This window comes from Narcine bancroftii, chromosome 2, assembly GCF_036971445.1.
Source record: "Narcine bancroftii isolate sNarBan1 chromosome 2, sNarBan1.hap1, whole genome shotgun sequence".
Lineage (NCBI taxonomy): Eukaryota > Metazoa > Chordata > Chondrichthyes > Torpediniformes > Narcinidae > Narcine > Narcine bancroftii.
The window spans coordinates 144,101,664-144,115,023 of NC_091470.1; the positions used below are offsets into that span (position 1 = coordinate 144,101,664).

The 13,360-nt window shown below is 39.0% G+C and overlaps 1 protein-coding gene across 3 annotated transcripts in view; it reads left to right on the forward strand.

The window, feature by feature from the left end:
- Nucleotides 1–261: 261 nt before the first annotated feature.
- Nucleotides 262–13,360, forward strand: part of noc2l (NOC2-like nucleolar associated transcriptional repressor) — a 147,271-nt gene continuing 134,172 nt past the window's right edge. For 2 of the 3 annotated variants that reach the window (XM_069918378.1, XM_069918380.1), the window contains exons 1-3: nucleotides 262–529; nucleotides 1,829–1,999; nucleotides 5,281–5,452. In XM_069918378.1, coding sequence (XP_069774479.1) covers nucleotides 510–529; nucleotides 1,829–1,999; nucleotides 5,281–5,452 — 363 coding nt within the window. In that variant the 5' untranslated portion in view covers nucleotides 262–509. The remainder of the gene's footprint in view (nucleotides 530–1,828; nucleotides 2,000–5,280; nucleotides 5,453–13,360) is intronic. The other variant, XM_069918379.1, reaches the window with a different exon arrangement.

Here is a 13,360-nt window from a genome sequence, read left to right on the forward strand (position 1 = left end):
GAAGAAATTAATATTATAGCGAATATTATATGCATTCTATGTTTTGCATTAATTTCATTGATTCATGTATAATGCATTCGTTATAGGTGGGCCCATTTAGAGGTTTTATTCGCTAATCGAGAAGAGAAGCCCGTCCTCCATTCCCATGCGAACATGTGCGCTGCAAAAAGACCACCTGAAGGGCCAGAGGTGGAACTGTCAATCAATGCCCGGCGCACGTCTGACGTCACAGAGAGGCGAGTGGAACAGGGCGAGCCGATCGGGAACGGGGGGGTGGGTGGAGTGAAGGGAGCGCAAAGGGTGAGAGCAACGACACGGAGGGTGGGCAGAGGGAGAGATTTTCAGATTACTATGAACCCGACCCGTCAACTCTCCCGCCGCCTTTCCCGCTGGTTTCTCTTCCCCTCCCACCCAACTATCCCTGCTCCCTCCCCCCCGTCTCCGTGATACCTCCCTGTCGGGGCGGACGGCGTGGTGATAACGTCGCGCACGGCAGTGGCAACAGCAGCATGGCGGCGGGGGGCAAGCGGTGAGTTTGGAGCGGCGCTTGCCGGCCCCCCTCACCCCTCTCCTCCACCGCCCCCCACCCCTCTCCTCCACCGCCCCCCACCCCTCTCCTCCACCGCCCCCCACCCCTCTCCTCCACCGCCCCCCACCCCTCTCCTCCACCGCCCCCCACCCCTCTCCTCCACCGCCCCCCACCCCTCTCCTCCACCGCCCCCCACCCCTCTCCTCCACCGCCCCCCACCCCTCTCCTCCACCGCCCCCCACCCCTCTCCTCCACCGCCCCCCACCCCGGGCCCCTCTCGCTCGCTCTCTCCCCCCAGCCCTCCATTACCATTTTTGTGTTGGGCGGAGGAAATTAATTCTGCTTGGTCGTGTTGTCTCAGGATGAAGTGTTTGTAGGGAAGGATGGTCCGGGGTTTTCTCCTGTTGGCGATGCCGGCAGTGGTCTACCCTTCCGTGGGGCCCTGGACATGCCATGTGTCACCCCATCATGAGGGAAACCTGTAGAGCAGGGGTGTCGAACTCAAATTCACAGAGGTCCAAAATTAAAAACTTGGACTAAGTCGTGGGCCAAACTAAATATTTATTGAAAGTTTTCAACAACATCTGCATGTTTTCTCTTCTTTCAACATGTGTAATGTTAAACTTTTTCTTATTAAAATAAATGTTTAATAATAGTTTTGGTTAAACTCTTTCCAGAAGAAGCATTAACAAATGAGAAATAAAATATTCAATAAATAATATTTCTCTATAGCCTTTAAGCTCCTTTTAAATGTATTTTTTTTCACAAGCCAACAAGTCAATAAAAATAACAACTTGCTTCAATGACAAACAGGTTTGTCTTTTAAAATGATGAACATATAGTCTCCCTCCCACCTGTCTTGAAAGGTCCTGTTTTCTGTCTTTGGTTTGGCCATTTTTCGTAAGGGGTTTATTACATGTGAGTTGGGCGACAGGTCACAGATGCTAATGAAAGTAAAGAGAGGAGGTGGGGGCGATTAGCGAGCTGACGGCCCAACGCCAACGCATTTGCAAAGCATTCTGGGATTTGTAGTATTAGCTGTGCATGCGCTATACTGGCGTGGCGGCCAGCTCTAATACATATTTGATATGATCTTGCGGGCCAAATATCATTATATCACGGGCCAAATTTGGTCCGCGGGCCTGAGTTTGACGTGTGCTGTCGAGTGTCACAGGGAGTAATTGCAGACTTCACACAGAAGCCGCTAGACCTGCCAGACAGGGACTCTCCCAGCTGCACCTGAGAGTTGGTCTCACTCTTACTAACCTGGAATTGTATTTGCACTCTGAACACATTTAGCAGAAAGCTTGCCACGCTGAGTGTTGACGAGTTCCTCGCCACAGCCTTTGATTCGGGGAACCAGAACTACTCTGATGCCAAGGAGTCAGGAGTGGAAAGTGTGAAGGAAAGCTGTGGGCGGAGAGTGAAAGTTGGGAAAGGCAAGAAAACATCTCAAGCACAAGAAAAAAGGTGAGACCTGTTCATGGCAGCAAACTTCACAATTTGCTCTGTCCTGGAGGGGCAGGAAGTCAGCTGGTAAATCTGACTGAAAACAAACTTCTTGGATAAGCCAGGGCCAGTTTACCAGAACCTTGTACTCCATGCAGTTTTTCCCCTATTCTTGACCCTCCAATGGGACTCCTTCAACATGCACTTCAGACAGGGCAGCACTCCCTTCAACACCTGTCCAACAGCACCCCTATCCTTGCCCACCCCCTCTGTTTGATCGTGAACTCTCTGCCCCCCACACCCCGGCCGCACTCCTCCAGTGATATCCATCTGGCAACACTGTACTTTGTGTGGCACCCTCTCAGTTCAGCCTCAACTCAGCAGTAATCTCGGACAATGTCTAGGTTTACATGGCTGGAGTGGTGGTGGGGGGGAGTGTGTTGAGTCTCTGAGAGAGAAAGGGAGAGTAACTCCCAAACTAACTTCTGAAATTTACAAATGTTTGAAATGTAAACATTGGCCATCGTCACTGCTGTTCATCCTTTAAAATGAAGGATTAAAATGGGTGGCCGCCACCCACCCCGTCCTGGGGACCTCAGCACATTTCAATAAAAGGCTAGTTTTCACCTCGTGTGACATAAAAATATATTTTGTTTTTTTATGTAGTTGGTAGGAGAGAAGTATAAAAGAAACCAAAACTTGACTGGGAAGGAGGCCCATAAACTTTGAGCAGACGCTTGGGGGAGCCACAGCCAAAAAAAGGACGAGGATGTCTGCTTTAGAAGATCGATTAGTTTAAGTTACCCTTGGAAATGTGGCCTGTGGGAAGGTGGCACTGATTTATCATATCCTGGCTGAAGTGGGTGAGCTGGGGTGATAGGAGGGGTATGGCACCAGCTACTGTATCAATGGATGAAGTCCATCCTTCTACTGCCGTTCATAAATGCGAGGTGCAGAAGGTAGTGCCACTGCCTCACCGTTGACCTGTGTTCAATCCTGGTATCCAGTGCTGTCTGCATTGATTTTGCACGCTCTTCTCTGAGTCCATAGGTTCCCCCTGCTTGCTCAAGTTTCCTCTCACATCCCACAGGCATGCAGGTTGACAGGGTGATGTTTCCACTGTAAATTGCCTCCAGTGTGTGGGTGAAGGGTAGAATCTGGAGGAGTTGAAGGGAATGCAGGGAGAATAAAAAATTGATGTCCAAAGTTGGTGTTGATTGGGTTGACCAATCTCTTTCCTTGCTATGTGACCTGATCCGAATTGTGGAGAAAGGAAATTAAGTTGTATTGTAGAAAGGGGAAAACTGCTTTGATTACAATGGATCAGTTCGAATGAGGGGGAAATCTCATTGAAACATTTCAAATGTTGAAAGGTCGTTTCCCATGGTGGAAGAATCAAGGACAAGAGGGCACAACTTCATGATTGAAGGGTGTCCACTTAGAACAGACATGTGGAGGAATTTCTTCAGCCATTGGGTGGTAAATCTAGAATTTGTTGCAAATAGTTGTGGAGGCCGGGTCATTGGGTGTATTTAAGGAAGAGATTGATAGTTTCTTGATTAGCCAGGGCATCAAAGGTTAAGGGGAGAAGGTCAGGTAGTGGGGCTGAGTGTTAAAACAGAGCAGTTCATGATTAAATGGCGGGGCAGATGATGGGCTGAATGGCCTATTTCTGTTCCTATGATTCATGGTCTCCGTTTTGACATCCCCTCAGGCATGAACCTGTTGGGAAATTTGCTGGCACTGAAAACATGTTAGAGATTGAAAAGCATTGCATGTTGTGGGTTTGGATTGATGGGAAGAATAAAATGGGAGTACAGTAGTGATGATATGATGGATGGGCTGAAAGGCCAGTTTCCATTCTGTATTGAGTTCGGAATCCAGATTTATTGCAGCAGCATCATAGTGGAAACATTCATATTAGAACCATTTTATAAGACTATATAAAAAAAAAATAATAACAAGACTGCATGAAAAGTAAGACCGTGTCTTTGGTTCATTGATTATTCAGGAATCTGCTGGCGGAGGGGAAGAAGCTGTCCTTGTGTCACTGAGTGTTGGTCTTCAAGCTCCTGTACTTTTCCCTGAAGGTAGCAGAGTGAAGAGGGCATGGCCTGGGTGGTGGGAGTCTTTGAGGTTGGAGGGAGCTTTTTCTTTATATATAAAGACACCGCCTCATGTAGGTGTCCTCAATGGAGTGAAGTCTGGTGTCTTAATGTTGCAGGCCAAGTTAACAACTCTCTGCAGTTTATTCTTGTCCTGAGAATTGGCGCCACCATACCGGGCAGTAATGCAACCACCTGTAGAAGTTTGAGAGTCTTTGGTGACATACAGAACTGACTAAAACACCCCACAAAGTATAGCCGGTGGTGAGCTTTTTTTGTGATTGCATCAATGTAGAGGCTCCAGGTCTGATCCTCAGAGATGTTGACGCTCAAGAATTTGAAGTTCTTGATAGTCTCCTTTGCTGAGCCCTTAATGAGCTCTGGGTCGTGTTCTGACGTCCGCAATCGTCTCCTTGGTTTTGCTGACATTGAGCACAAGGTTGTTGTCGTACATCATTCAACGAGCTGATCTTTCTCCCTCCTGTGCGTTTCCCCATTGCTGTTGGTGATTCTGCCGGTAACTGGTGTTGTCAGCATACTTGCATTGGAATCATGCCTGGCCATACAGTCGTGAGTGTATAATGAGTAGAGCAGCATCCTTGGGTGCAACTGTGTTGGTGATCAATGAGGAGGAGGTGTTTCCAATTTGTACTGACTGGTTTTCCAATAAGAAAGTCAAGTATCTAGTTGCAAAGAGGGGTACAGAGGTCTAAAGTGTAGCTTCTTGACCAGCACTGAGGGAATAATGGTATTGAAGACTGAGCTGTAGTGAAGAGCGACCATATGTATAAATTGCTGTTTTTGAGGCGGCGACAGGAGTGGACCTTGGGACCTGTGGCAGTGGCCAGCATTTTTTTGGGATGAGAATTAAACATTATTTTAATGCTTTAAAAAGTCTTCCCTTGTTGTTTAAACACTGTTACAAGTGATTTGCTGTTGCTACTGGGCTTTTTTTAAAAAAAAAAGGACCAGTTCTCCAAAAACAAAATTATCTGAAATGGGCCCCGTCCTGACTATTTTAGATATTCAGAGTTGTACTGTATTAACATGCTGTTTTATAAGGTGGATTTCCCTAGTAAAGTTGTACTTAAAATAAGTTGAAGGCTCTTGAAGAACATTTGTGAAAGTCATCTTTTTTATTGAATAATAAACAATTTTTATTGAATAATAAAGCCTTTTTTTCCCCCCCTCTGTTAGGAAAGAGAAGCCTAAAGGTGAAGTGAAAGAGCACAAGGAGCAACTCTTGCGACTTGAGGAGAAGGATCCCGAGTTCTTCAAATTCCTGGTGGAACACGATCAGAAGCTGCTCAACTTTGACGACTCTTCGGATGAGGAGAATCCGCTGCATGTCTTGCCGGAGAAGCTGGAGGTTAGTCGCCTTGTGTTTCATTGTACCTGCCTGGAAAGTGACTGAGGTTGGTTGCCTTGTGTTTCAGTGTATCCGCCTGGAGCCTGGGGAGTGACCTCATCACAGCTGCTGCCACATAAAGCCAGCCACGTTTAACATGCAGCAGTGCAGCACAGGAATAGAAATTTTGTCTATAATGTCTGCATTGAGAACAGTGGCAAATTAAACAATCTCTTGCCTATATTCAAATTTCTGAATGGACAATGAACTACAGATACTACCTCACTATATCTTCTTTTGCACTCAATTCTTCATTTAAAACAAAATACAATTTATAGCACTATTTACATTTGCAATTCTGCTGCAAAACAACAAATTTTGTGGTGTTCGTGACAATAAATTGTGATCTATTGATTCTGTTTGAGTCTCTCTAAAAGTCTCTAACTCTATGATTGTATCTGCTCCACTAATGGCAACCCATTCCAGGCACCCACCACTCTGAGCACAGTTTTGGTCTCCTTGTTTAGCAATCTTGCCACACAGGTTGAGTACGGAAGATTGATGAGGCTTGTCCCAAGGAGGACAGGTTGGCCATTAGTGGAGTCTAAAGAACAGAGATTCTCTAAACAGAGAATAAGGAACTAGGCCCCACATGAACAGGTACATGGATGGGTAGTGTATGGAGGGATATGGAATAGTTGAGGGTCAGTGGGTCTCAGCAGAATAAGAATTCGGCTCAGACTAGAAGGGCAGAAGGGGATGTTTTCTATGCTGTAATGTTCTGTAGTTCTAAAGAGAGGATCTCTGAAATTTCTCCTAGTTTCCATCCTAAGTGAATAATCTCTATTCTGATAGTAAAAATGCAATGCTGGAGAAACCCAGCAGGTCAAACAATATACTTTATACAGCAAAAATAAAGCGGACGTGTGAATTTTCTGCGTTTCCGCGGATTTCCGCTTTTTAAAAATTGATTTTCTGCATTTTTAAAATGATTTCTGCTATTTTCACCCCAAGAGCGGTGGACCTGCTCCCCAGTAATGGTGAGATCAACATTGAAAGTATTGTCAGGAGTAAGGTTTGGGTAGAGGCAAGAGGATGTCACTATATACATGGACTAACAACAGACAATAACTTGGCACAGGGCTTGAAGTAACAGCATTAGTGTGGGCACCCTACATTGCAAGTTTGTTATCCATCACAGAAGTTGTTCCAGTTGAAACTAATTTTTAAGATGAGCCTGACATTCCACCCCTCGTCGGCAGCCCACTGGGTTTATTCCTTGTGCACAGAGTCTCAGGTACAAATCTCCTGTGTGTTCCCAATCATGCGGTTCTATCTGAGACAAGGACATCTCCTTCCCCAGGGGCAGCCAGCCTAGCGATTCACAGCAACTCAACAGTGCTGGGTGACACAGGTTTGGGTTGTGACACCTGTCAAATAGCCCAGTGATATGGTTGGTAGCCTGGAGAGAAATAGCTATTTGGTAAGAGGGCTCACTCGTCTACACTTTGGCCCATTTGGGTGGGGGTGAAGAAAGTGAATGAAAGGTTGTTGCAAACTGAAACACAAATTGCAATCCTGTTATGTCCTCTTTAGTTTTTAAGACCAAGTTAATCAATAGTGAAATAATTTTACAAGAATCTAGCATGTTGGAGATGTTGATTGTAGCTTCATTGGGTATTTGCTTCGTTGAATACAGCATGCTTTCCCAGCAACACTGATTATCATTATGTACACGGGGTAGAAATAAGCAGAACCTACAGTAATTTCAAGTGGGATTTGGAGATTATTTCTGTCACTCAACAAAGCAGTTTACTTGTCGGAATGTTGGGCTAAGGGAAGGATAAAAGCCTTCGGGCTGAATGTGACACAGGACATGCTTATATTAGAAAAGTCTTCCTGAATATCGTATTTTAGGGTTCGGAGCAGATTTGAACAGCGTTGTTCTCAATTTCCCCCCCCCACGCTGTTGTATATTTTTAATCCCAGCTCACACCTGTCTGTGGACTTGTCGTCCTTGTACTGACAGTCTATTAGACAATGTACAAAATCAATGTTGAAATCCTGCAGCAGATTAAATCCCCTGTTCACCCTCCTCTCCTCATCCCCACCCCAACACCTGTTTCCGTAAAATCCCCTGTATTTAATATGTGGCCGATGTTAAATTCCCCACTTATTTTGCCTTCAGGCTTTAATTTACAGAGGTACTGAGGCACCTCTCCATTAGCACTGCACCCCTGGTTAAACTTGAGGATTGCAAGTTGGGCAAGGGCACTAATTTGGCATGCTGGGTGCTAGTTATGGGCATGTACCAGAAGAACCAGACACTGGTTTGAGCATAGACCAAGCAGGTACTGCCTGGTAATCTGGAAGGGGCTTGGAGTCTGGGTACAGATGGGAGTGTCTGTCTAATATACTGTGCTCACTGTTTAAACAAAAAAAGCAATTGATTTTGTTTAAAATGATTAGATTTTTAATGGCTTTAAACTGGTAATGTGTGTACATTTTCAAAAATTTTCCAAATGGAGGTGTGGCCATGCTAATGAGCTAAGCAGGTGTTTTGAAGGAACAGTCCACAAAAAAATATTAAAAAGACAGTTTATAAGCTCAAAAACTAGAATTCTATCATCAAAAATGGATAAAGCAAGTAATAAACAACCGAGGCCACAGAACGAAAACTGAAGGAATGACATCTCAGCCAAGAACATTTTGACGCAGTTAACCCTTCCCACCAAAGTAATCGGTCAGTCCCTCCCTTTCTGTAGGTCTCTTTCTATCTTCCCAAGAAGAGGAACATAATTTAGTTTGTACAGATTTTGCAAGTTATTGTCAGTTGCTATTCCAAGATATTTTATTCCATCCGAATTCCATTTAAATTTACTTCCTTTTTGGTATATTTCATATTCAAAATTTGTTAATGGCATTATCTCACTTTTATCCATATTTATTTTGTAGCTTGATATTCTTCCATATTTTTCTCGTGTTCCTTGTAATTTTTCCCAAAGATTTGCTGGATAATTCAGTATATATGATACATCATCATAATTCATGGCATAAATATTCATAAATGCTCATGTTTCTCCATAAATTTTACAATGTGCCATTACATCCCTTCCAGCTTGATCAATCAAGGTATCTTCTATCAACACTGGTATATTTTTATTTATCAGAAAAGCCACTCTTGACTTTGAACCAAAGGAAGACTATATTATTTGTCCCACCCATCCTCTTTTTAATTTATTATGTTTATTTAAAGATTTTATCACAGGAATAAAAAGAAAAATTACATTTAAAGAAAAAATATAAAAAAATAATATAATTACAATACATCAGTAACCTAACTTAATTCAAGCTAACCCCCCCTACATATACAAGAACTAAAAAAAATCTATATTAAAAAAAAACCCACCCTTCCCCTCCCCCAAAATAAAGAGTGAAGAATTAGTAAAATTAATAATATTATATATTAAAAAAAGCACACACAAAGAGAAAAAAAATAACAAATAAAAATAGTAAAAAAAAGATTTATCAAATCTAGAATATCACATCTAGGAACATACTTAAATCAAACTTAATTGCATATACTTAACAAGTGGAGTCCACTTCAACTTATAAAAAGACATCTTGAATTGAAAAAGATATCCTTTCCATAATTAAACAAGACTTCATCTCTAAATACCACCTATCCAAAGTTAGTATATTTCTATCTTTCCAAGTAGATGCTATACATTTCTTGGGCACTGCTAAAGCTAAATAGATAAAAGAAATCTGATAATCATTTAATCCTAAATCAATTAATGATTGCATATTTCCTAACAAAAATATATCAGGATCTAATACAACACAAATATTATATAATCTATTAAATATAGATTGAATACCTTTCCAAAACTGTTGCAATCGGTCGCAAGACCAGACAGTATGTAAAAAAAGTACTAGCTATCTGATCACAATGAAAACAACAATCTGACTTACTAAGACCAAATTTTTTTAATTTTTCTGGTGTTAGATATAATTGATGATTAAATTATAATTAATCATCGCTAATCTAGCATTAATCAATTTCTGAATACTATTTTGACAAATTTCCATCCAAGCTTCATCAGCTATTGTAGAACCTAAATCTTTTTCCCATTTCAACTTATCTTTATCCCAATCTTTCTTACTTTCAAATTCTTGTAAAATACAATACAAATCAGATATATACCCCTTTTCTGGTATTGAAAGTACATATTTCTCAAAACTAGTTTCGGGCAATAAAATCATTTGACGACCACATATTTGTTTTACAAATGATCTTAACTGATAATACACAAATACAGAATTTCTACTAATACCAAATTTCTTTTGTAATTCCTCAAAAGAATAAAAATGTCCTTCAAAAAAACAATCAGATAAATTTTTTATTCCTTTCCTTTCCCATTGTTTCAAAGTGATATTGGAGACCGTAAAAGGAACAAGTTGATTATTATATAATGGCAATCGCCCAGACCATTTATTTTTAAGCCCCATTTTATCAAGTTTACTCATCCATAAATTCAATAAATGTTTCAATATTGGTACATCATAAGTTCGTAACAAATTTTTATTCCATCGAAACAAAAATTCATGTGGAGATTTTTCTAAAATAACTGCCATTTCTATCTTTGCCCAACTGGGCGGATCCTCCATATTCATTAATGCACTAAGAAATTTAAATTGAGCTGCCTCATAATAATATTGAAAATTAGGTAATCACAAACTTCCAAATTGAAAGTCCCACATCAATTTTTTCATTGCTACCCTTGGAAATTTTCCCTTCCATAAAAATTCTCTAACTACTTTATATAAATCCTTAAAAAAACTTTTTGAAAAAAAAATAAGGAATTGATTAAAACAAATATTGCATTTGAGGAAAAATATTCATTTTTATAGTATTAATCCTCCCCAATAAACCTAAAGGTAAGTCCTTCCACCTAATCAAATCTAGTTTAATCTTTTTTATTAAAGGAAGATAATTAATTGAATATAAATCTTGATATTCTGTATTAACGTTAATTCCCAAATATTTAATTTGTTTTGTCCACTTCAATTTCGTAATATTTTTATAAATCGAATAATCATCTTTACAAATTGACAAAATTTCACTTTTAGCCCAATTTACCTTATAGCCAGATAATTGACCATAAATTTCTAAAGATTCTTGAATTGCTGGTAAGGAAATATCAGGATCTAACAGATATAATAAAACATCATCTGCAAATAAATTAATCTTATATTCCTCATTCAAAACTCTCATACCCTTAACATTTTCATTTTGACATATTAACTGTGCCAAAGGTTCAATAACTATAGCAAATAAAGCAGGTGACAATGGACATCCTTGTCTAGTAGACCTTGTTAAATCAAAAGATTCTGAAATCTGTCCATTAGTAGCAACTCTAGCCTTCGGACTATTATATAAAGCCTTTATCAATCCAATAAACGAAGAACCAAAACAAAATTTCTCAAGTACTTTAAATAAAAACTTCCATTCCACTCTATCAAAAGCCTTTTCTGCATCTAATGAGACCACTATTGGATAATTCATTTGAGATTTAAATTTATTTATCAAAGTAATTAATCGCAAAATATTATCAGATGCATATCTATTTTTTATAAATCCTGTTTGATCTTTACGTATTATTTTAGGTAAATATTGAGCCAATCTATTAGCCATAACTTTAGCCACAATTTTATAATCCACATTTAACAACGATATTGGTCGATAAGAAGAAACCTGTAAAGAATCTTTATCTTTTTTTGGTATAACCTTAATTATTGCATTAGAACAAGATTCAAGTAATTAAAAAGTTTTATAAATCTGCTGTATTACATTCTTATAAATAAAAGATATATCAACATAAAAAGTTTTATAAAATTCTATAGAGAACCCATCTTCACCAGGTGCCTTTCCATTTGGCATATCTCTTATAGCCATTTCAATTTCATTCTCTGTAAAATATTTATCCAACTCTTGTCTATCTTCTTCATTCAACTGTGGCAAATTAATATTTTTCAAAAAAGAATCTATTGCATCTTCATTTACATCTTTACACTCAGATGTATATAGTTTTTTATAAAAATTACAAAATTCCTCATTAATTTCTTTTTGTCTAAAAGTAATACCCAATTTTTTTTCTAATTGCTGGTATAATCCTAGATAATTGTTCTTTTTTTAACTGCCATGATAAAACTTTGAGCTTTCTCACCCCATTCATAAAACTTATGTTTAGTTCGATTCATTAAACATTCAAATCGATATGTTTGTAATTCATTATACTTTAATTTTAAATTAGTTAACTGATTCTTTTTTGAAATTCTTTTTCACTAACAGTTATCTTTTTCTCTAAGTCTTCAATCTCTCTAATTCTCTCTTTCTTTAATTTAGATGCATAACTAATAATTTGACCTCGTAAAAAAGCTTTCATTGCGTCCCATAAAATAAAATGACTAGAAACAGAATTACCATTATTACTAATAAAATCCTCAATTTGTTTTTTTAAATAACTAATAAATTCTGGTTTTTGTAATAACATAGTGTTAAATCTCCATCTTGGGGTTCTCTGAACATCTTGTGAACTCTGATATTCTAATAATAATAATGAATGATCTGAAACCAACCTTGCCTTATAATCCACAGATATAACCTTATCCTGCAAATGTGTTGAAATTAAAAAATAATCAATTCTTGAAAAGGAATTATGACTTGAAGAATAAAAAGAGAAATCTTTCTCTGTAGGATTAAGTCTTCGCCAAATATCAACTAAATTCAAATCTTTCATCATATTAGTCACTTGTACTGCCATCTTAAATTTCTTAATTACTCTTGGATACTTGTCCAATAAAGGCTCCAATACCACATTTAAATCTCCCCCAATCATCACATTGGAATTTGTTTGTCCAAGTAATAAAGACACATCTACAATAAAAGCTGTATCTTCAACACTTGGAGCAAAAACATCAAGCAAAGTCCAAGCCTCATTAAGAATTGTACAATTCAATTTTAATAATCTTCCTCCATTTTTCTCTTCATTCTGTAACTGAAATGGTAGATTCTTATGCACCAGAATTGCCACTCCTTTCGCCTTTGAATTAAATGAAGAATAAAAAACTTGTCTAACCCATTCACGTTTAAGTTTCAAATGTTCCTTATCTGTTAAATGAGTTTCCTGCCAAAAAGCCACATCAACTTTTAATTTTTTTAAGTAAGCAAGTACTTTCTTACGCTTAATATGATTATTTAAACCCTGAACATTAAGAGAGGCAAACTTAAGTTTAGACATTACTTACAATAACACAAAGAAAAAGAGGAGAGGAAAAAAAGAGAAAAGAAAAAAAACGCTCCCTTCCCTTATCCCCTCCTAAAACTACAAAAAAAAATTAAAATAATAAAAAAAACTTCACTCCTTAATCCAAAAATTGATTAAAAAAAAAAAGAACAGGTAGGAGGTTACAACCACCTCCTCCTGTCTCAACCGCTGTTAGGTCTGCTTTGTTCATGAATGAGTGAGACAAACACCAGGCTGAGTCGAAATCAGGGTTCTTTGTTCTTTATTACCGGATTGTAACACTTGCGACTAAACATGTTAGTCGGAGAATGCATTCTGCCGTTATCAGCAAAATGGTGATTTTTTATACCCTTGGATACATGCTTAGAACATCATCATATCATTACTTGTCCAATGACTAAAACTGTTGCTATCCTTTCCCTGCTAGCTTCCTGCCTCTCAATCCATCAATGTCTCTCTTATCTTGTAAGTACAAGGATGCATTCACATCTTGTTACAGCCCTGTACATTCCCATCTCATGATGTTTTACCTAACAGGAGTACAAGGACACCTCCCCTTCTTGTTACTGCCCTGTACAGGGTAACTCCCTACACATTCCCATCTCATGATGTTTTACCT